Raw genomic sequence first — 23868 nt, 5'->3', positions numbered from 1 at the left:
CAAAAGGGCCAAAGCCACACACCTGAACATTAATCCACTGACTCCAAGTACAGATCAGCACAACCCAAGTTCAACTGCAGTGTCAGTCACCTCAGTGTGCTGCCTGATAAGGGGCTCGAACCACTGCATGTAATCAGTTACCAACGGTTTTAAAGGAAGACAGAATTCAACGGAAAGAATTTCAGACAAATAGGCTTTTTCAAAGATAATCAGTTTAGTATCTGGTCCTTTATTGACCGTGTCTTCAAAGAAAAAGTACATATTCTTCGAAGAAATGTGAAAAAATTCTAGAAGACAAGCAGTTACAGCACTCACCACACGGCTACAGCTGAACAGAAATCTGGGTTTCTGACTCTATTTGTCCTTTTCTTTTTGCTACCTCTAAGAATGAAATATTACTTCCTAATATGCACAGAACTTCCTTAGCAAAAGAAAGTAAGTTTGTCCTTCAATTGCCACCCAGTTTCTGGATACCACAGAGCAATTTGGAAGTGGGTTGTGGGCACACAGTCAGCAGAAAGCCTGAAAGCTTCCAGGCAAGGAGAAGGTCTCACAAGTGGAAACCACATGAAGGCTGTGGGCAACCTGCCATGACTAACACAGCACACTGAGGGTGCACAGGGAGGCTCCCAAGGCTGGACCCCCAGGAGAGGGGAACCAGATGTCAATTAAAGTGTGGCGGTGACACTGAGGAGACCACGAAGGCACTTCAACTTTTAAAGACCTCAGCATGGAAAATGCCTTCCCCTGCTCTCCCACAGCCCTGCAGGTATGTCCAAGCAAGCTCCTGAGCCGTGAGCTGACTGGAGGCAGCAGTGCTGGGAGGCACAGCCCCATCAGGGCTCTCCAGCTCAGGCCCAAAGCTCAGCTCTGGTCAGGCATCCTACAGTCTGATGTGGTTTGTTACCAGTCAGAGAAAATGCAATACAGATGTGTGCAGAGCTGCATGCAAATCTTGTTTCTCTGAGATCCAGAGAATAAAATTAGCAATAAACCACAGGAGAGTGAACCACCTCGACCTACTCTACCCATTCTGGCTGGAGACTGAGAAGTGCAACAGCTTCTTCTGTGTGACATAAAGGAGCATAACTACGAGTACAATTCACTCAGTTTGATCAGCTAACCAGAAAAATTCACCGTTTCACAGGTCATAACCTTTTGTAAAAAAAAAAATAATGAAAAAATCCCCAACCCACAAAAACAATGAAAGAACCCTCCTCAGGAAATAAAAAAACCAAAACCCCAAACTAAACTCTGCTTTCTTCAGACCATGCCCCAAGTAGCCCTGAATTCAGTTACTGAATTTACTCAACCAATAATTAAATCAAACTATTATAGTACAAACACAGTGTGAACAGTAGGCACCTGTTTCCAATCACGTGACCATTTAGCTCTTAACTTACTCATGTACAGATAACATAACTGGCATATTTTCATAAAACCTGTAACTCTCCAAACTCTGCCTGACACAATGTAAAATAGGAAATTACAGTGTACTTACAATACACTGTACATGGCCAATTCAGAGCAAATGGATCTTTACAAACCCCATTATCTGCCCTTAAACATGAACAGCAAGACTAAAAGCTGTACTGGCAGCCCCGTGTCAGCAGATTTCACAAACTGCACAAAGATCAGCACAAAGTAGCAAACTTTTCTTGTGACAAGCATTTCTAAACAAATAATGCTGACTTGCAGCCCTCTAGTATTGGCATAAGCCAAAAATACACCCAACATAATCGCTTTATTCCCCAGTTAGCCACTCATCCTGCCTCTGTTTGTACTGAAAACATTATGAAATTCATCACTTGATCAAATGACACATCTAACCCTTCTGTTTAGATATTACATGAGTAGTTAAACACCATGATTAAGCTTTACATTTTCCAATATAACACAGGAAAGAGTCCAGGCACCACTGATGAAAATCAGTTCTATGTCAAGCAAGCAGAAACTTAAGCCCACAGTCATGTGGAAGAAAGGGGACTAATTACCAGTCCTGCTGATGGAAAACCTGCAGTGTATGTTTAGCTCTTTCATGTGACTTCTTTGGTATCTTGTGAGACACAGATATGAAGTTCACTTGCACAAAAGCCACACCCAGTGACCAGAGACAAGCCAAGCCAGCCACGAGACACAAATCCACAGCAATCTGGGCTTTCAAAGTTCCTCTTCTCTTACAACTACTTCTTAAAATACATCTGCATTCAACATTTGGACTCACTAAACAAAGACTGTGCTGTGCTTCATACCACCAAAGAAGACAAGTCAGTTATGTCTCTCAAGTTTCTGCTTTTAAACAGCTCAAATTTGAACAAACTCTTTCCTTAAGGAAATCTTTTGGGGATGCACCAGAGATTGCATGAAATGTAGAGAGCCTGGAAAAAAAGAGGTCTGGCTTTACTTCAGTCCAGTTTCCAGTAGACATCCACAATTAAAAGAAAACAAACAACCCAAAACATTTAGTAGCAGAAAAACTTTTTAAAAGAGGGGAAGTCCTAAGGCTACATCACACACCTGTTGGCTGTACCAGAAGCAGTACTTCGAGAAGAGGCTGAGGATGGTTTCTGTACAGTTCCTGAGCTTCCAGAAATAGTTAATGGTGACTGCCTGTGAAAATGAAAACCACTGTCAAAAGACAGGTCCTCACATCAGAGAAACTCTTTACCTGGAAGCAAAACTTCCTGAATTCAAGCTGTTTAGATATTCACATTAAATTCACCTCGACTTTAAGATAAAGTCCACACAGCTATGAAAACCTGTCACTGCCAAAACCCCAGCAACCAAACCCCTTCTGCAGCTGCAGCACCAACTTTAGAACATGAGACTTCTTCTGGAGAAAGCCCAGCACACCTACCCTCCACACATCAAGAACTCGCTGGAAGCCCGCCTGCCAGCTGCTCCCAATGGCATGTCATCTGCAGCAACAGAACACAGGGAAAACCCACGTCAGCAAGCAGAGTCTTACCAAAAAATAAACCTCCAGTATCACTGTTGTAGGGAAAAAAACCCCCACGCTTCTGTGAACATACAAAAGTTTTACACAAACTGTTTTTTGGTGGGAAAATACCTCAAATGTGACCACCAACAGAAATGTAACTGGGGAAGGGAGTTATTTAACAAGTTATTTTGTTGTTTGTTTGTGGGGTTTTGCCATGCTAATTACAATAATTTTGAAATAAAATCCATTGTTTGAGACTACAAGACATCAGCATTGGGATGTTTATAAAAATAGCCCTTCAGGCACTAATTTTAGTCAAATACTTAACACAAGTTGGTGGCACTGTACAGAAATCAGCTGACTTTGTGCAGTTCAGGTTGGGAGGATGATGTAAAATGGGAATGTGCTACATCCAAGTCTGTCTCTTGTATAAGCTCAGCCTGATGCCCCACCTTGTACATTTATGTTTTTACCTGCACTTGTTTATTATCTAAAGCTGTACAGCATGAGCTGTTCAGTTAGTCTGGAGGAAACAAAGTGTCTGCCTCCACTAAGAGAACCCTTGGGCCTCTTATCAGCAGCTGTTTACAACTGACTCTCTTCTCCTACTGCCAAATCCCAATATTTTCCATGACTTTGAATCACCTCAGTATCTTTGGCATATCTGGCTGTTCAATTGAAGGTGAAAATGTCCCAGATGGACATGCAGTACCAAATAGTTTCCCTCCAAAGAGCAATCAAACTAAAGAAATTAATTTCATTGTGAATTCAGACACATTTAGAGAAGAGAGAGCCAAAAAGTAACAGGACATAAACTTTTGTTATGAGTGGAAATTGGTTTAAAATGTAAAAACAAGGAAGGTTCTTACATGAGTGGTCTGAAGAGATATTGTGTGGGACAAGGACAAAGTCATCTGTGTCACAAGAGGAGTTCTTGCTACTGGTACTGGCAGAGTCTTTAGAGACTTGCAGATAGTTAGGAGGACCCAATGGAGGGGAAGACAAATTTTCTTCTTGAATGTGCTGCATGTCTGGCAGAGACTGGAGGGGGTTGGTGAGAAAAAGAAAGTAAGAAAACCACTGTAAATGCAGTGATTCAGAAAGTAGAAATGCTTTTTAACTATGAAGCTTCCAAAGTAAGAATCAACACTAGTTTTGTCAAAAACCAAACCAAAACAAAAACAACAAAACCAACCAACCAACCAACCAAAAAAACCCCCCAAAATCAGCCTAGATTTAAGTTTTTAGAAATATCAAATTTATTTCAATATTCCAATATTTCAATTTGGAAATTTCAAATACTGGATAACCCTGCAGTGTCAATTTAGACAGTCCTATATTGATCAGGCTGTGAGTTTAAACAACTGTGATTTATTCAATCATTCCTGATGATACAGATGTACCTCTTCCAAACACCACATCAAACTGAAGGCACTGGCTTGTAATAAGGGGCCTTAGCCAAAAAGGCCAATTCAAAATTTATCTGTAACAATCATTACATTGCAAACTATACTAGCATATCTATAGATTTGCTTCTCTAGCATTTGATATGTATTTTTGCTTTAACAATAAAGAAAAACAGCAAAAAAACCCCACAGAGTGCAACACAAGAAGCAAGAGAGAACCAAAACGTTGATGGCATTCTAGCAAAAGACAGGGGTATTCCTTGCTCTCTGCTCTTAAAACACGACAGTTTACACTGCTCAAGAATTAAAGGATCTAAAAAACTCAGGAACTTTTGTTTAAAACATCACAGAAAGTATTTTCTAGAGACTGTTCTGTAACACAGAGAACTTACTGGGGGAGAAGCAAAGCGGCAGGAAGGGGAGCTACCACAGGAACTGCCAGAGACTGAGCCTGGGTATGTGGGCACTGGTACAGGACAAGCTGGAGGAGGGAAAAACCCAGAGGGGAGGGAAAAAAAAATGGGATTAAGATTTTGAAAGGCTGAATTTCAAACAAATTTCCTCACTGCTTCTCATTCATAAACCTTACACAAGTTATAAGCACAGCACATCCTCAGTCACACGAGGGTATTTAAGTTCAGTTGAAACGTCAAAGGAACTTGTAAATAAGTATCACATTTCCATCTGGCACAATACAAGAAAGGATTCAACACTCAGGCTACAATAGAGCACAACAACAGGCAGACTGAGGAAAATGTCTCATAAACACTTAGTGTGATATCTGGCAGATCCTTCTCCCTTCCAGCCCCCAACATTCATCATTTACACAAATAAGTGGAAAACCAAGACTTACATTTTTTGACGGTTGAAACATGATCCAGGAAAGGGTGGTTGAAAAATGCTTCTGTAGAACAAGAAACAACCACCATTGTGAGTAAATGTACAACTGACAGGATTTACAGACTATATTGCAGAGGGTGATAAATGGTTGCCTTCCCAGAATCAACCTTTCAGAGCCAGAGGGCGAAGAGCTTATAAAAGATTAAAGCCTTCTATGTTATGTGCTGCTATAGTATTTGGAAAGGAAACAAAAATCAATTGAGTAACTTCAAACATCAGTCAGCAAGGCAAATCAGACTTAAGTGCAGTCATCAGATATCCCCCAGTAATTCAGAATCATGTACACAAGAAGCCTTCCTACACTTCCCAGGAAATTATGTTCTCTGTGGTACTAATTCAGTTGCAGTCTGCTCTTCAGAACAGCGAGCATCTTTCACATCAGACACTGAAAGTATCTTCACTTCTGCCTTTCCCAAGGATTGACATTTAGTTTTGAACCCATTAATGCTACACCTTAGGTGGCCAAAAATCACAGCAGAGCAGCAGCCACTCCCCAACAGCAGAACACGACCTGTGCAGCCGTTTCATGGCATAAAGCAGATTTAAACACCATTTCTTCAACAAGTTCTTCAATTAACTTGCTGCTGTTACAATAGAAACATTTTGTTTTATTTTTGTAAGTGGATATGCTGAGGTACCTCTAACTGAGCACAACCAGTTGGCTACCAGGTTATATGGAAAGTTTTGCTCTACAAGAAGCAGCGTTCAGCCAGTTCAGGGAAATTGAGGGTTGGTGAAATCCAGCTGCTGAGCTTTGTGAACTTTAATGCTCTAACACCCGAGGAAAAACAATGCTGTTCCTCAGGAGTGAGCAAATAACAAGGAGAAAAAAAAAAAACCAACCAAAACAGAGAAAGAATCTGAGGCCTGAAGTATCTCCCCTGCCTTCAGCAACACTTTCCCCCCTGGCCCGATAAGGGAGGGAATTCAGCTGCAATGCCAGGACAATGTAATTATTAACTTTTAACATGAGGATCAGGTGTTCCCGAGCTTTTGTACAACACCTGCTGTTCTACTTTATATTGCTGGAAGATCAACAAGATTTCCAAAGCTATTTTTACTTTAACAACAGGCAACCGGGCTCAGTTACACACTCTCCCTTTCACTCCCTTTGCTAAGCACATTCCAGAGCAGCCCCTTTGAGGCCCTTGAAGTGGCTCAGCCAAGGAAAACATGACTTTCATCACTGCCATTCTGCTTTCTATTTTTCTTTCTAAGCACAAATGCTTTCTCCCACTACCCCAAATGATACAGTGAATTTCCCATGTTTGAAGAAACTGTAGGGATCAGCACACCCAGAGTGCAAAGTGGAATCAATTACTCACAGCCCATGTTTGTGATGTATTATTTCTTCTACACATACAGATTTATACACTGACCTCTGAATACTGTCACCATGATTTGTGACATTTTACCCAATTACTGTGAGTTTTTTCTGGATCTGAGCTAAAAGTTTAAAATTAACATTTCCTGGCAGCTATGATAAAACTGCAACAACAAATAGTGCTATTAAATTTAAATAACCATCATGAATATCATGACATACAGATGTAACTAAGAAGAAGTAGTCAAAATTTAACTTTTCAACAGAGGTCTTTTAAAAAAGCTGCCTGAGTTTGCATTAAAAAAAACCCAACAAACCAAAAGAAGGAAAAAGCATTACTGCTTGTGCAGTAATGGGCAACTAAAAGCCCAGCAACACAAAGGCTTTTTGAGGTAGAAGTGAGGAACAGACCAGCCAGCCAGTACAAAACACATACAAATCTCAACTCTACTCCTGACTTATCTTGAAGAGGCAACAGTTGTAACCAGTTTGAAGGATTCAACAGCAGGGATTTGAGGCCTTGAAATCTTAAGTTAGAACAATGTTCTGCAACCAAAGGTCTCCAGCTAAAGAGAAAAGGCCAAACACAGCAGCAAACTGGAGCCAAACAAGTCCACTTTTGTTGAGGGTATCCATCTAGTTGGTACCAGGTTTAACCTCCAAACTATGGGAGTTAAAGAAATACAAAGCTGTTGTTTCTAATATTTTGGGGCTTAAAAAAACAACCCAGTGAAAATATTTCTCTACACTTAGCAATACCTAAGCACAATACCAGGAACTCATCTCTGCAAATAGAAACAATTTTGGTGTAAATCACAGCTCTCACTGACGTCAGATATCCACACATACAGCTTTGAAGGTCAAATCAAACACACATAGTTTGGATCCCCATTAGTACTGTTAATGATATTTACAGTCTACAAGAAGAAAGAACAGGGGAAAAACATTTAAAGCAACTTTAAGTGTGTTCTTCCAGTGCTCTGTTACATTTCTGCAATCACATGGACATCACGGATATCTGTTCCCAGTCTGAAGCCAAACCACCAGTTAAAGCAACAGAAATACAACTGGGGCATGAAATTTAAGGTATATCAGTTAACATTGGAAGGGATGGGCACAGCTGAAAGAATTAAACTGATTTATATTTCCCTACTCAACAACAAAGTCAGGATTTATGTGCATCACTGAATACTGACAGTAGTTATCCAATGATTTATTTTAGTTACTCTGCTTTCTTTATGATAACTGAGAAGAAAAAAAAATACTTCACTTTACATGTAATTGGCTTCAGACAAAAGGTCAAGACAATTATTCTGGTCACATGAATACAACTAACAAGGAAAGTCAAGAGAGTAAGAGAAAAAAAATACATACCAAAGTCCATTCTATCCTTTTGGTTTCTCTGAAGCAAACCCAGCAGCAGGTCAGCCAGATAAGTTGATGTTTCTCTAGGAATACTGCACACAAGAGGAAGTAAAACACGCATTAAATTTAATGCATGCATTAAATAATGCATAGCACATTGAATTTCAGGAAATCAGCATTCCACCACGTCCCTAAGTCATCACTACCCGTGTTCTACAGCCTTAGTACAGGACCCTTTCAACTCAGCCAGGTACAAGGAAGGCAAGATGCAACACAAGTCACTGGTATCACTCTACATCCTTGTAAAGATGGCAACAGCAAATAGTTCTATGAATCCCAGGCATTCCCAAAGATGACAAAGTGTTCAGTCAACAAGTGTAAGTGACAGGAAAGGCCACAGTGACATACCTAGGAATCAAATTCCTGTTCTTTTCATAAAACATTCTCAAATCTTGAGGGCTATTGGCCTGTCAAATAAAAATGTAGATTAATTAAAGCTCAGTTTCATGGAGAAAACAGCTTTTGTACCTACACATACATACACAGTAAAAGAGGCTTTTGCAGAGGGGCATTAAAGGAGAAAACCCGAAGCATAGCAGTGACTTCAGCACTGAGCATCCTTATTTATTTATTCCCTCTGGATTGAACACACTGGTGACACAAATTAAGCATAAGCACCTTCTCCCTTGGTATTCTCAAGTGATTGGGCCTTTGCAGCATCAACACTACACTCAGCCATCATTTACTTGTACTTTCATGACAAGAAGCAAGAGCTCTGGCAATGTCCTTCAGACTGGAAAGAGGAAAAAGGAAATAAAGTGCTACCTGAAAAGGTGGTTTTCCAACAAGACACTGATAAATCACAGTTCCTATGCTCCACAGGTCTGCTTTAGCATCATAGTGCTGAGACATAATCACTTCAGGGGCCTGGAAAGAACAGCAAGATCTCAGAAGGGAGAACAATAAAGCAAAGCCACAGCAGTATGAATTCTACAGTTCTTCTGCCAGAGCAGTATTAACAGAGACCACTTTATTGCAAGAGAAAATTAATATTTTAACATGCATCACATGACTTGAGAGGTAACAGTTCTATCTAAAATGGAAGCTGTGTTTCAAAACCAGAGAAAACTAGAAATGCTGATGTTCTAGAGAAAGCATCCAGCATTTGGCACGTATGGGAAGAAGAGGCAAGTGTTATTTATTTGGTTTATGCAGTTCTCCTTGCGGGCAAAAAAAACCCACTGAGAAATGTTCAACATCTCTCTGATTTCAACCATCACGATCTCCAGATCCCAAGAAAAAAGAGGCAGTAAAACTATGGAAAGGGGAACTGCACACTGCCCCTAATGCTTGTGAAGCAACACCAGGCAGCTGCCAATCTGCAAGCAGTCAATTATTTTGTTCTGGCAGGAGGATGTTTGAGATAAGCAACACAATGTGAAATGTGCTGTCCTTACCATGTACATAGGGGAACCACACAGAGTTGCAGCCATCATGTTGCTGTGCAGATAACGAGCAAACCCAAAGTCAGCTGTGTAAAGAAACACCTTGGTCAACAAAAAGAAACAGAATTTTTCAAATTTTTACATTGAAATCTGCTACAATTACCAGTGAGACTGAAAAACTGCAGGTTTAATATCTAGGTAACCACATGAAAGAGTAAAATCTTTGTTACCCCGAAAGAATTATGTATCACCTTCTAAAGGAACAAGCCAAGAAACAGCAGTGACATCATTTGCACAAACTGCTGCTCAGCCACCTCTCCAGCTGCAGAGAGGCTGGTCTGGCGTCAGCAGGAAAGGATTAAAGTCACTGGCTAAATATAAATGGCTCATTAAGAATCATGAATATACAATCTGCTCCAGTGAAATCACATCAGGTAGAAGTAGTCAAGTTTCAGATGCCTGAATTTTCCATGTAGGCAAAAGCATCTGAAACTATCAAGGACAGAGAGGTTGTTTTGTCTCCTCTGTGCAGTTCAGATGATTGGATAAGTTGGAACAGATCTTAGATTTTGGTTGAGCAAAAGCACAGAAAAGAAACTTGTTAAAAACAAGGTATTTTTAAATGGACACTTATCAGACAACAAAGAGAGATTAAAACTCCTGAAGTGGCCTCAAAGAGGAGTTTGATAGTATCCTGAACAGTTAACAGCTCTCTCCAGTTACAATGCCAAACCTCTCTTTGCCAAAAATAGGTCATAACCTACATTTCTAAATGCCTCAAATAACCCTTAGGAGGGTCTACCACTAAAAAAGCAAACAGCTGGAACTGTGCCTGGACATGCACACAATCTTGAAATGTGCTAAAGGCTACTCCAAGCTTCAAAAGTTCCAGACTTAGGTCTAATTAAAATAGTTTGATACGAGAAACATCAGCTAAATAGGTTTCTTTGTCCTGCAGATTCAAAAAGGTCTTTATGATTCAAGAAAGTACATCATGGCATAAAGTTCATCATTCTAGACTTGCATCACTGTGATACAGACCATAGCCAGCCCACCCTCTGAGCTTTAACTAGAGACATTACTGAGCAGGGAAACAATCCAACAACAATGATTCACCTTTCAACCAAGGAAAAGCACATTTACCTATTTTGATGCGAATGCCACTGACACTTGACTTCCTACGACTGGCATAGGACAAGAGGATGTTCTGTGGTTTGAGGTCCCTGTGGATGATGCCTTTGCTGTGCAGGATCCTCATGGCAGCTGCAATCTGCTGCAGGAACACTCGGATGGTGTCCTCACTGAGAGTCCCCTTAGCTGGGAATGACACACACATGGGCAGGGGAGGAAATAAATTATCTATTTTTACAGTAGTTTATTCAACTCAGTAGCATCTTAATTGTAAAGCTTCCCAATCACCATTAAATCCTTGCTCAAAGGGCAAAGGAGACAAGAAAATAAAAGAATTTCACATTAAGTGTATCCAAAAATCATGTTACAGCCTGAAGCCATAAACCTTGTCCTTTAAACAAATGATTACAGGGATGCAGAGAACCACTCTGCTCAGAAATTCTACCCATTATAAAATTTATTTCGAAGGGGAAAAAATAAGATGGACTTTTGAAAGTCTCTTCAGAAGGTATTATATCTCATTCTGCAGCCTGAAGAAGTGCTGAACACAGGAGCTGGGTTTCACTGTGCAAGTCTTTCCAAAGATTTTTAATGGGAAGTGAATTAGGCTTTTAATATACACAGTTACCATAACAATGGCTGTGCACGAAAAGATTCCTTCAAGATCCTGAGATGCAAAAGCAAGTAGAAGAATATTTTCATCAAGAAAAGTATGAAGATTAACATCTCTGCTTAGAACTGTATCTGTAAAAGGAATCCATTTGTCATGATTCTGCAACTTTTCGCTTTGGGCAGAGCCATGAAAAATCTCTCCTAAGCCAGCACTGCCTCTTTTTTGAAAGCATTATTATGTAATTCAGCATTTTTAAGTTCACATCTTGAAAAAGAAAGCAGGTGGAATCAAAACACTGGGAGCAGCCCCCAAAATGCCATTTTAGAAATAGAAACCCACACAATTTTCAGCATGCTACTAATGGTTAGCTACAGCTTCTCCCTCATTTACAAATAAGGGAATGTTACATTCAGCTGTGGCTAAAAAAACCCCCTCATTTTCTGTCTGTGCATTATTACATGTACCCTCATTCACCAATATTTAAAACACAAGCAAAAAAAAAAAAAATCTCAGAGAAGCACCAACAGATATCCGGAATACAGAATAAAAACATGTAATGTAATAACCTTTTAATAGGGAAAAACAGCCATCAATTACCTTGTAAGTAATCTGCCAAATCCCCACCATTGCAGTACTGTTGAAAACAAAGGGTTTTATTCAAAACACAAGCACTGAAATACTGGTTACATCATTTTTACTTTGTAATCTTTTCATGAAAATCAGATCCTTTCCAGCTGTTTGCCTTATTATTTGTAATTAACAATTTGAGGTGCAACACTTCATCAATACTCATAAAATGAAACTGAATAATTTATGCATCAAACTGTGCTGGTAAATTTAGTGAGGCATAGGAAATTCATAATCTGCTTTTCAGAATTGCTTTTTCAACAGGTCAGGGTTAGTTTGCAGCTGTGCAAAGGAGTAGTTTTGTCTAAAAGTCTTAAAAATCAACCAGAAACAAACATACATGTTAACACATACCTCCATGACCAAAAAGACAGAATTGGGCATTTCCTAAAAGAGAAGGAGAAGAGAACAGATTTAAGACTGTGAGAAGACAAAACCTGTATCTGTGTTTACCAGGTATAAAGTGAGATGTTTTAATCACTGAGAAATCTGATGTTAAAGCCACTGTTTCAGAAGGCAGCAAATGTGCACATTCTCCACCATTAAATATTTCACATTTCCAAAAATGCTTGCATATGTAAAAAAGAAATAAATCAATCACCAGGCAATAACCTGAAGACTAGAGCAATCATTTGACAGAGCATCATACACTAAGAAATATCATTTTCCACTGATGTGTCCCTTGGCTCTCACCTGCCTTGGATGCTCCACCAGCAGCACCTCTCCATGAAGAACCCTCACAAATAAATAAACTTTGGCTACCAGGCACTGCTGAAATCAGTCACTAACAGGATAGTGATATTTAGTCAAATCTACTGACAGAATTATAAACTGTGAACAAGACAATTTGGCCATGACAACCACTTTTTTCTAAGGAGGAATTCCAAGGTTATGTTCCCCACTCCTGGGTGAAACAAGCTTTGGTTCTGCCATCCGACAAGCCGAGGTCAGGCAGGAATCACAGAGCAGTTAACTGTCTGGAATAAACTGATTCCCAAACGCTATATTGTAGGATAATTAATTCAGGATTCATGGATACTTCTGTTAAGTATCTCCCTCGGTGAGTCACTGGCAGAAGCATCTCCCTTCAGTGCACCTCGTGGCAGAGGTGTGAATTGTTATGTTCATCCTTCTGAGATCTTCCAAAGCACCGACCTCCCGTGACCCACCTGCAACCTCAGTTCCCTCTTTTGTAACTGGGGAAAAGTTCCTGAAAGACAGATTACCTAATTTCTACTGGAAATTATCTACACACTCCACAGAAATGCAGTAAAAAAAAAATACATGCCTAAACCTGACTGTAATAAAAACATTCAGCCTTATTCCAAATATTTATTTTGTGTGATGGGAGAAAGGGCCGACCTGCCAATGCCAATGACCAATATTGTTTTTCACAAAGTCTCCTGCATAAAATAGTTCTGCTGTGCCTACAAAGTTGAAGACACTCTGAGAGCTTTTATAAAGTACAAGCGTTTTTCCCCTCTGAGCTGATTAAGGCTGAAAGGAAAGAACACAAAGAGAACTGGAAGGAAACATAAGGGCAGTATACACTAAACAGGATGATGCTTTTAGTTACACAGTATGTTACCTCCCTTTCCCTTTAAAAATAAACTTCAACAAAGGTTGACAGATTGTGGGAAAATATGTTTTTAAGACAGTTGAAGGAAAAGAGTGAGATGGCACCAGACAAGGCCAAGCACATGTCCCAGTGGGAAGTGGATCTGCAGACAGTCTGACTGTATTCTGCTGAACAGTGTCACAAGAAAGTCAAAAGGGACATTGCACTGCAAAATAAATGCTGTGAGCTCAGCCACCTTTCTCAGTGCTTGCACTGAAAGTTCAGCACATGTTCAATCTGTCCATACTGGTAAGAACTGCCACCAGAGTGCCGTGTTCCAGGCTCACTGACAGCTCAGGTGAAGAAAAAGAAAAATAAAAGTAAAAATGGGCCCACGAGCCCAAGCCAGAGAAACCAACAACCCTAAATCCAAACACAGCACAGAGCTCAGGGATGGCACAACCCAATAAAGCCAATTTCTCCCAATCCATCACAGCTACAGATGTCCAGGTAACTACATATAACTGTAATACAGTGCCAGATGAACTGATTGGGCTGCTTCACTTTTGGGAAACATTTAGTTTAGTCACTCGTGTCTGTGTTACAGAAATGTATTTGAGGTTCTTTCCAGCCCAGAACATCAAGCACATTGAAGATTTGTTTACATTTGAAAATTAGCTTCCAAGAAAGCAGGTTTCTAGGAACATTAATCAAATCTGTTGGGAATGAAAGGCAAACTCCAACTAATACAGAATATTAAAGCAGCAGTAGATCACATTTCAGGAAGTCCCAATTGTTCAATGTTTCTGTAACAGTTGTGGCCAACATGAACCATAATTTACATTGCTATAAACACCTCAAAACCAAAGTGCATACACCAAAGCAGAAAAAGATTAGTAATTACTTGCTCTGCAAGTTACTGAAAATACACAATGATAAATGTTCCTTTGCAACACCACCTTCCAAGACAGAATCTCACTTTCCTTCAGGAACCCCAAAAACGACAAACAGCAACTCTGAGACCCCAATTTACCGAACTGAAAATTCTGCCAGCTGAGGATCATTTCACTTAAGGGACAACTGTGATGTGCAAAAGAATAGCCCAGCTAAGGAGCAGGGAAACTGCCCGTTCTGCAGGGACAAGAAAGCAGCTCAGCCAGTGGATTTCCACCCGAACATTGCAATCCCATGAATCAGAGAGATGTTCCACAGCGTCAGTGCCTCCACTCAGCACTGCACAAAAACAGCAGCTTAAGGCAGGATGTAAGGCTCAGCTCATGACAGACATTTATTCATCACAGAGCTGAGAGAATGTGTTTTCTGGATTCCCTTGGAAACAATGTCCTTTCAAATGAACTGCTCTCTTCAGAAACAAGGAGCTGATGACTTGCCCTGTAGCACCAGCCCTCACCTGTTCAGAAAGTCATTCCTACAGACCACACTGGATTTCCCTCAAATAGCACTACTCACCCTTTTTTTTGGACTGATATTCTAGACTGAAAAAAAAAAAAATGAATCAAGTGACTGAGTAAAGTCATAGTAAGAAGTAGAGTGTTTCCTTCCTGTAGCTTGGATAATCCTTTTTTATTAAATCAGCAGAACAGATTAGAGATTTCACAGACATTTTCCCAGACTCAGAAGTCCTATCTAATTCATACTGAGGAAGCAATAGTTTGCACAGTACTGGTACCCATCTCCCCAGCCACAAAACTGCACCAACTTTAACTCATAACTAAACACTTTCCAACATCCCATCAAAACAACTTTCAGTTCAAAACAGCTGAAGTTGTTCACCCTTTCACAGTTGCTCAGATTCTACCTTACAGTTCTTGGCCAGTCTGACTGGGAATGTGATCTCCATGTGGGGAATATATTTAGAAAAGGCATATCAATTCTGGAGACACATTTTTCCCTTCTAAATTATTTTGCTGAACAATAAAGTTCTTCCTATCACCATTCCCCAGACCTGTGATTTCTGTTGACTTGCTAAACAGAGCGAAGGGCTCAAAAATGGAAAGCTTAGTAAACCAGCATGTTTCAGATCTAACATTCAGGAATAAAGCTGATCTAGCAAGTTATTTTAAACTGCCTCTTGAAACAGATAACAGAGCTTTCAAAAATTTGCATCGATGTATAGATCATAAAATCACTGCAGTTGGAGTTGTTCTGACCTACAGTACTACCTAGATAAATAATCAAGCAAAACAAATATCTGCTGTGTTGCAACAATCACCAATCAGTTTTGCCCAGTGTGCCTTGCTTTTTTGCTTAGAGTTTTCTTGACAAAAACCTACTTTTGCTCCTTCTTATCTTGAATCTAGGTTTTACTTGCAAGCTGAAGTAGAATATAGCAAAGGCTAACAGGAAACCAATTTACAATTAGGAAAGCCAACAGATAAACATAAGAGAAGAAGGTTAAGAGGCAACGTATTTTGCTATGTTTTAATCCCAGCCTTCCAACAGCTGTCTCGAGAGATGGGAAGTTTTATCCCAAGTCACAATCTCAGCACAGTAGATCCATTTAAAAAACATTAATTGAAAAAGAAGTCAAAACATCCATGGTTACTTCTGATAGCTGTTGCTAGAACTGCAGCGTACTGGCAGAAACATTCCCTAGATTTCATTTTGGGATGGAAGTACTCCTTCAGGAGCTTACTGAGCTGCCAAAGCAGGAACTGTGGCAAATAAATACTCTCTTTTTGCTCCAAGTCTGTAGATTCTGCTGCAGTTTATGAAGGGAGTCCCTAGAGCACAAGAGTTAATCTGACAGCTTGTGCACTGCTATTATCTGATTAATTTTCTGCTATGTTAATTTGTGCATTATTGGATATAATTTTTTGGCCAGGAACACGCTTTTCTTTTTTTGGGGAGCTTTAAATACATTTGGCAAAAGTTCTAATGATATAGTAAAAAAAGCACTGGTCCAGACCTTTTTAAGGCTGTTTCTCACTGTATTACAGATGCTCTTGTTTTACTTTGCAAGTGCACCACAGCAGCAACTTCTACCACGTTCAGCTCCTGTCACCTCAAGCAGTGAACATTTTGTTAGTTCTGACTTCATGCTAAGCCTCAGACTAAATGTCACTAGACATGTGCCTGTAGGATTCAGGTAGGGTGCATGCTGCCAATTATTCACATAAAAGAGCAATCAGCCATGGAGGAATGTACCACAATAATCGGATCATTCATTTGCTGTTATGTGAAATGCTGCACTTAAATAACATATAAGGGAGGTGGGGAAGGGGACTGAAAAGGCAGAACTGCCCTCAGCATACCTAAGGTTTAACACACTCATCTACTAGAAAACCTTCTGAAACAGTTCTGAAATTCACATTACAGCATCCAGGCACAGCAGGTAAGCTAAGGACCGTGCAGTCACTCCCACTCTTTGGTTCTGGGGGCCAAAACAAATTCTAACTGGTTGTCCCCAGCCTCCAACATCTACACTGGTGTCATTCCTCACAGGTTAATACCATCATAACCAACTTTTCAGTTGGCATCAGCTGCCAGGTAGTGTTTCAAAACCTTCACAGTGTCTACAGGGCAGGATTTTCCTTTTTATCTGAACAGCACGTTCCCATAGGATTATTTCCACACAGAGTGAGGAAGGATATTGACAAACACAAAGGCCTTAAGCAAGGAGCTGAGGGGGAAAAACTAAAGATATTGAGACATTCTGACTGAAAAGACAATAGTTCAGAAAGAGCTATATGAGAGTATGAAGGCAATCAAAGCTGAGACACACTGAGATCAGCACACACAGGATGCTTAAGCAAATATCTCAAGAACCATCAGCAACACTACCAGACCAACTGCAGTCCTTGGGTAAATCAAGCAGAGGTATTTAATTCCCACTGGTAAAACCACAAGTTCCTTCCATAAGCATCCCTAGTAAGAACTCCTGGGCACTGTGTATAAGCAAAGGGTGAGGTGCAGGTCCCAGAAGGACCACTGGCTTCATTCCCACTGGCTTTCACTGCTTCCAAGGACAGCAGAAGCAGCTGCAGTCCTTTTGTCTGCTCTCTACCAACAAGCCAAGTCAAGAAACCATTTCTGTCCAGATACTGCTTCTCCAATAACACTCTAGAAATTAGTTCTCCCTAAACTACTGTTCAAATAGCAAACTTCAGACTCCATACAGCGAAGACATTAATTCACTCTCCTAAAACATTATCTCCAAGATACATTACAGGCTTTCATTCTGAGGGCTGACATTCTAGAGAGGTCTTGAATTAAATTATTTGCTAAAACAGGCACTGTCTGGCACTGTGTGAGATTAGTTCTACTCAGCACACACTTGGGATCATGGACTGCACAAAACTGTAAATTCATGCCCTAAATATAGCACATTCCAAATAACTTAGTGATACCTTCATACTTCAGTAGAATACTTTATCCAAGGATCTCAGTGTACTTTATGCTGGCGAGTTAGAGGTTATTTTAGACTCCTTTTGCTTTTGAGAAAACAGAGGACTCCACTTCCCCAATTAGATTGATCTTCTTTTGCAGGATGAATGACATCCCACAGCACCACCATGGGAAAAGAGCTGGATCTTTGTACTATTTTAGAGATCCAGGATTTTTTTTATTCTTGAATGAAAGACTATCAAACTCCTGCCCAGAAGACAGGGGAAAAATGTTTTAACAGGTTACATCTTGCTATCCATCTATTCTACCTGAGGGTTCTTAAAGCATTTCACAAAGAATTAATTTCACATTTAAAGGTGAGCTGCACATTGACTGTTTTCCAGAGCCCTGCCACTGCAAAACGTTTGCCCCTCACAGATGGAGGGTTCATATTTGAGCATCTCCACAAATGCCTTAAGTCTTGGCACCACCATGCAGCTCCCTGGCCTCCTGAGATGGCACAAACAGCAGTGGTGTGCTCTGCTTACATAAAATGCTTATCTGCAGCTCCAACCTGCCAGTGCTGCACGTAAACCACCTCACAGAAATCAAGGGCAATTATCCTGCTGGCTCCAGAACAAAACGTTTTTCTGCCGACCAAAGCACAGCATTAACACACACCAGTTCACTCGGGTGTGTCTCCAGATGAATGGGCACTTCTAGTAATTTAACTCCCTGCACTCCAGACATACTAGTAACACATCAAAATGGTATTCACAGGAGGTGTAGCATCAGCAAGGTAGGAGGTTTTAAAATGTTCTTCTACTATCAGCAGAATGGGCCACAAGTTCTTCTTGGATCTAATTAAAACCTTAATGCTGTACGTGTCTTTATTATGCTGACTTGTGTGACTGGTCCACTGATCATGCAACAGGAACACAACCATAAATGAAGAGAGATGAAGGAGAAGGAATGTAACCACCTCCTGTGAAAAACCAATCCACAGCCTTTTGCAATATGTAAAAAAATAACTACCCACCCTTTCATTCACAAATTGCTATGCAGGGATACAGTTTTAATCTCAAAGTACTGCCAGTAAGCATAATTTCATTTAATATTAGGAGATGTAAAAATATTTACTTTTCATTGCAATCAATTTACGCTTTTTTCACTTAGTTTTGCCACTTTCATTGCACACCACCTTTTCTATCTGAAGAGCAACCAGCTCTTGGATTATTCAGCTAAATGTTCAAACAGTGCATTTGAAACATCTTTTTTTATTTCAAACTGTCCAAGGTTAAGAAAAACTTCAGACCAACAGAACTACAAAAATAAAACAGACTCCCAGTCACACTGAGAACTTGCTACTGTGCCACAGACTCCACTGGCTCTAGCACCAAGAGAAAAAAATAGCCTCTGTAAACTTAGAAATGGCTTGAAAGCCTAAAGTCTTGTCTGCTGTACTGTATCACTGTGTTCAAAATGCCATGGCAAACAGAAAGGGCAGCACATGCTAGAAGATGAAATGCTAAAGAAAATTAGTAGGTGTAACAGCCTACAAGACATGAGAATGCCTTGCATAGTGTTCGTTCCTGCTGGGTTATAAATTAATGTAATCACACAAGTTAATGAGGTCTGTATTTCACAAACACAGCCCTCTTCAGAAAGGGAAAAGCTCTTTTGTGCAAGTGTCACACTCTTTAGACCATATTTTGCAAAGCAATTTCTTCTATAGAAGTAGCATCATCGTATTGTCAAGTTTTTTGTTTGCCACAGATGTATTTGAAATATATCAAGGTACAAGACACGTTTGCCTTTCTCTTTGCTTTAACTGTTTGTTTTATTTAAACACAACAGTTGGTGACAAGCAGCAAGATCCCTCTCTCAAATGGAGAGTACAGCATTGATCATTCCAGAAGTTCTGTCAACCCTTTCCTGTGGTACAACAGAAAAGCATGAAAGTTATGTTTATAAATAACCTTTAGGTAAAGAAACCATAAAAAAAGTGTAGGGCTCTGTCCTCTCCTCCTATGTGCATAAATTAAAAGAACAAGAGTCTCTCCAAGGCTCAGAAGATACACAATGTTAAATCATCAAAATACAGATCTAGTCAACTCCCCCCAGGGTGAGCTGCAAAGCTTACCAAGGAATCTTCACATATAAACAACTGTAAATGATAAATCTGAAACTCAGCTGCTTGCTCACACACCAACGCCCTCAGTCAAGAATTCCACTTGCTTTTAAGATGTCTGGATATACTAAATTTAGGATGCTGAGGGATTATTTCCACTTAGCAATACTCAGTAAAACCTGGTCTCCTCAGGAAGCACAAGAGACCATACTTTCCCTCTCAGAGCAGATAACATCCTTCAGAATGAAGAATTTTGAAGCCAAGATCTGGGAGGGAGAGGACTCCACACACATCCCAATGGGAAGTTCTGATGCACAATCTGCTGCTACACAAATATCACTGCTTGTACCAAAAGTCAAGACAAGTCAGTACATGCCCTGTAGCCCTGGACACTAGAGAACCTGAGCCTGCCTGAGGTATGTCCCATGAGCACAGATTTCTATAGCTAAAGATACACAGTTACACACAAACTGAAAACCTTTTAGGATGTGAATGTGCCAAGACAGAAAACATTGAAGAATGTCACAATGCCTATTTTGCATTGCTTTAACTATGCAATGCCCCAAGGGTGGTTCTTAGTAATTTTTTTCATCAGTGTAACTCTGTACTTAAAATTAGAATTGAGCCCAGGAGATGAAGGTATAGTTCTCATTCAAGCAGAACAAATGGCTGTATGAGCTACCTCATGTCTTATTTAGCTTTGCTCAACAACTCACAGGCCTTAGGATACAAAAATGTACTTCCTACTAAGTAGAACACTCTACCCTAGATAGGCTAGAGAGCCAACTCCTCCACCTTATCAGGCACAATTCTGGGAACAAAGAGAGGAAGACAATTTGAAGCAATTTAATACTTATTTCTCCTACTTGAAAAGATCCAAGTGTCTGCTAGGCTTTTATACTTCATCCTGTCCTTTAGAACACAGGCAACAGGGATACAGACGTGTGTGATCATGGTTTTCTACTTCAGTTCCTCCTCACCATGCCACAGGACTACACAACACATTTCTTTGTTACAGAGATCTCCAAGATGCTGCTCCTTGTCTACAACTATTTTAACTATGTTAACTGTCTTAATGCCCCTTGCTCCATCCATTCAGACCCTACCAGCACATTTTCCTTCAGATGTATCCACTTGTTATCCACAAACACCCACTTTCCAATTAAATTAAAACAAGGCTAATTCAGGAGAACAGTTCCTGCCACTGACAAGAGCTCCCAGCCCAGCTGGTGCTTTTCCTCTGGAGACAGAACCAAACCACACAAACAGCCTCTGAAGAGATTCTCAGGCTGCCACTTGCTTTTTCTGAACACCAGACTGATGACAAATATATGGCCATTCAAAATTTTCTACTCTATACAGTTATATGCATTACATTGTCCTAAGCAAATTTTAATGAGGAAAAAGGCATCAAAATATATTTTACCTGGACATCATAAAGAGCTACAATGTTCTCATGCTGAAGTTCCTGTAAAACAAAATATTTGTATTATGGAAATAGGCTATTATTGTTACTACTATTATTATTTTAAATTTAATTTGCTTATAGTGCTGATTTGGTGATAATCTAAGAGAATCATTTTTAAGACCATCTGATGGAATTTGGAGGAAATCTCAGCTATTTAGACAATATTTACAGGAATAGCAAATTAGGCAATATCTTCAGAGGTCAGAAAAACATTTAGTTCCAGAACTTAATGTCTATGACTTGTTACAGAAAGTACTGGAGCACAAGATCCTTTAATGAGCACTGAAAACTGACAAGAATTAATTTTCTAGTCTTACACAATTTCTGGTTTTCATAATACAAAGGAAATCAAACCCAATAACATCAAATGAAACAGGACAGCTCATGCAATTATTTGTAACTGCTCAAAACCCCACGTCTTTGCTAAGTACTTGTAGCACACTAATAGACCAAACACTGCAATTTCTGGGTATAACAAATAATACTTATATATTGGTAATATATAATACTTATATATTGGTATATAAACTAGTGATGTATCTCAAGAGGCTTGGAAACATGGAAAGAAAGCAGAGAATATTAAATGACCATCCAGGGAGATGTTTCCATAAAACAGCAGTGAAAAACCAAACGATGCTCTGTTGCATTCCCTCTGTTAGAGCCACACTACATGTTTTGAGCCAATTAACCCAACTCAGAAGTGGGCAGACTGCTTCAGGAATCAAATTCAGCGTGCTGACTTCAGCTTTCAAGGCATCTTCGGGCAAAAAAGAGGTGAAGAAAGATCAAAGACAGATGTTTTGCCCTCAGCTATGATTTGCTTGGCAGAGGTGCCACACTGGCCATCCTGAAGGACAGAGTTTTCCACATGTGCAACAAGCCAAGCACAGAGACTGGTTCTACAACAATTTTCCACTTTTAACCACAAAAGCACACCCATAACCTGCTCTGAGACATTTCCAGAACTAAATATGTGTATTTTTCTTTTTTTTCTCCTTTGTTTTTTTATTCCTGGATTAGTAACAAAGAAACAAACAGCACAATAGCAATTACTGTGATACCACCAGTGACCTGGAATGAACTAGGTCAGAAGTCTTTTCCTTTTCAAGCAAAGCAGCTTTAAAAATCACTGCATATTAACATACCTTTAAGATTTTTATTTCTTTTCCGAGTAGGATTTGTGACTTTGACAAGTTCTTTTTGTTAATACTCTTTATGGCTACTTCCCAATCAGTTTTCTGGAAACAAACAAAAATTGTATTGTCAGTTTTTGGTTTGGTTTTGGGGTTTTTTTTAACTTTATCCTCTAACAACTATCTGGTAAAGCACTGAGAAAAAGTTGCAAGATCACCCCTCCTCTATCCAACAGTGATTTCTACATCACATGACACCATCAAGAACTATTTCATTCCACAATAGCTTAGACAGCTATTAAAATCCAGCTGCAGCTACACTGCATTTTAATGGATTCTAAAGCACTAAAAAACCCTCCAACAACAAAAAACCAAGTAATATCCCATTTATTTTTTGGTAGTGGTGCTTTTTAGTCCTCTCACAGTGACTGAGTTACTTTAACTTTCCTTTAAGGACTTCCCATTTACGGCCTTTTTACGCTCTGCAGCTGAAAACTGCACAAAAAAAAAATCTGTTTCAAGAAAGCTTATTTTCAGATAACATATAAATAGACAATATATAAATTAAGTATTTCTTTGTAAGGTGCAAGGATCTCCATTGGCCTTTAAAGTTCCTGTTTCCCTTTCTCCCCCCCCCCTTTTTTTTTAACCCCCAAATCACTGCGTTGTGTCTCTCCAAGCTGCGAGCGCTGCCCTAATCCTAAAAGATGATAAACCCGATGGGGTGTTTTTTGGAAGGCAAAGCCCTTTAGGCACCAACACCAGAATAAACTCTCACAGCATCGAGAAACCATAACGTAACTATGAATATCCGGGGCGATTAGCGAGTCACGCCAGGAAACCAGACACCTCTGAATTTAAGAAATCTTCAGCCAATCCCCAAAGGAGACAATTTTTCCATTAAGATCCCTCGTTATCCAGCGAGATAAACATGACCCTCCCGACAAACAAAGGGCTCAGCCTCCCCTACAGCTGCAAACTCTCCCCTCGCCGCTGTGTCAGGGAGCTGCCAACAGCGGGGAGGGACCGCGGTGGGGTTTAGGGCAGGGGAAAAAAAAAAATACAGGGTTTATGGAGGCCGGGGCCGGATCCCCGGCTCAGGGCCGCGGGGCAGCCTCGGCACCACCGCCCACCCCGACCTTCCTCCGGCTCTTTTTTCCCTCCCCAAAACTCCAGCAGAGGTCACACACACCCCCCACCGCCGCTGTCACCCACCCGAGGGGCTGCTCCGGGCCCCGGGTTGTGTAACCAGCCCCGCTCCGGCTGCGGGCGAAGCCCCATCGCTGTTTACCTTGCGGTGGCGACCTTTGAAGACCACAGCAAAGGCTCCGTGTCCTATCAGGTCCTTCTTGCTGTACTCAAAGTCCCCCACCACCTCCATCATCCCTCAGCGGGGCATGAAGCCCCCGGGAAGGACGGAGGGAAAACAAAGGGGCTCTTCCTCCAGCTACAGCCGCCTCACGGCAGCCGGCGGCGGGG

At 40.4% G+C, this 23868-nt stretch overlaps 1 protein-coding gene across 1 annotated transcript in view; it reads right to left on the bottom strand.

Moving 5' to 3' along the window:
• ULK2 (unc-51 like autophagy activating kinase 2) overlaps nucleotides 1–23862 on the bottom strand; it is a 37497-nt gene extending 13635 nt beyond the window's left edge. The window contains exons 1-15 of the mRNA XM_008930481.3: nucleotides 23681–23862; nucleotides 22402–22494; nucleotides 21215–21256; nucleotides 12107–12139; nucleotides 11723–11759; nucleotides 10525–10698; nucleotides 9394–9467; nucleotides 8762–8863; nucleotides 8345–8403; nucleotides 7946–8028; nucleotides 5201–5251; nucleotides 4740–4828; nucleotides 3811–3982; nucleotides 2858–2918; nucleotides 2518–2610 (exon numbers count right to left, since the gene is read on the bottom strand). Of these exons, the coding sequence (XP_008928729.2) occupies nucleotides 2518–2610; nucleotides 2858–2918; nucleotides 3811–3982; nucleotides 4740–4828; nucleotides 5201–5251; nucleotides 7946–8028; nucleotides 8345–8403; nucleotides 8762–8863; nucleotides 9394–9467; nucleotides 10525–10698; nucleotides 11723–11759; nucleotides 12107–12139; nucleotides 21215–21256; nucleotides 22402–22494; nucleotides 23681–23773 (1256 nt within the window). The 5' untranslated portion in view covers nucleotides 23774–23862. The remainder of the gene's footprint in view (nucleotides 1–2517; nucleotides 2611–2857; nucleotides 2919–3810; nucleotides 3983–4739; nucleotides 4829–5200; nucleotides 5252–7945; nucleotides 8029–8344; nucleotides 8404–8761; nucleotides 8864–9393; nucleotides 9468–10524; nucleotides 10699–11722; nucleotides 11760–12106; nucleotides 12140–21214; nucleotides 21257–22401; nucleotides 22495–23680) is intronic.
• Nucleotides 23863–23868: the final 6 nt, after the last annotated feature.

Source organism: Manacus vitellinus, unplaced genomic scaffold, assembly GCF_001715985.3.
Source record: "Manacus vitellinus isolate BGI_N305 unplaced genomic scaffold, ASM171598v3 scaffold_32_pilon, whole genome shotgun sequence".
In the NCBI taxonomy this organism is placed as follows: domain Eukaryota; kingdom Metazoa; phylum Chordata; class Aves; order Passeriformes; family Pipridae; genus Manacus; species Manacus vitellinus.
This window is presented reverse-complemented; position numbering and strand designations above follow the sequence as displayed.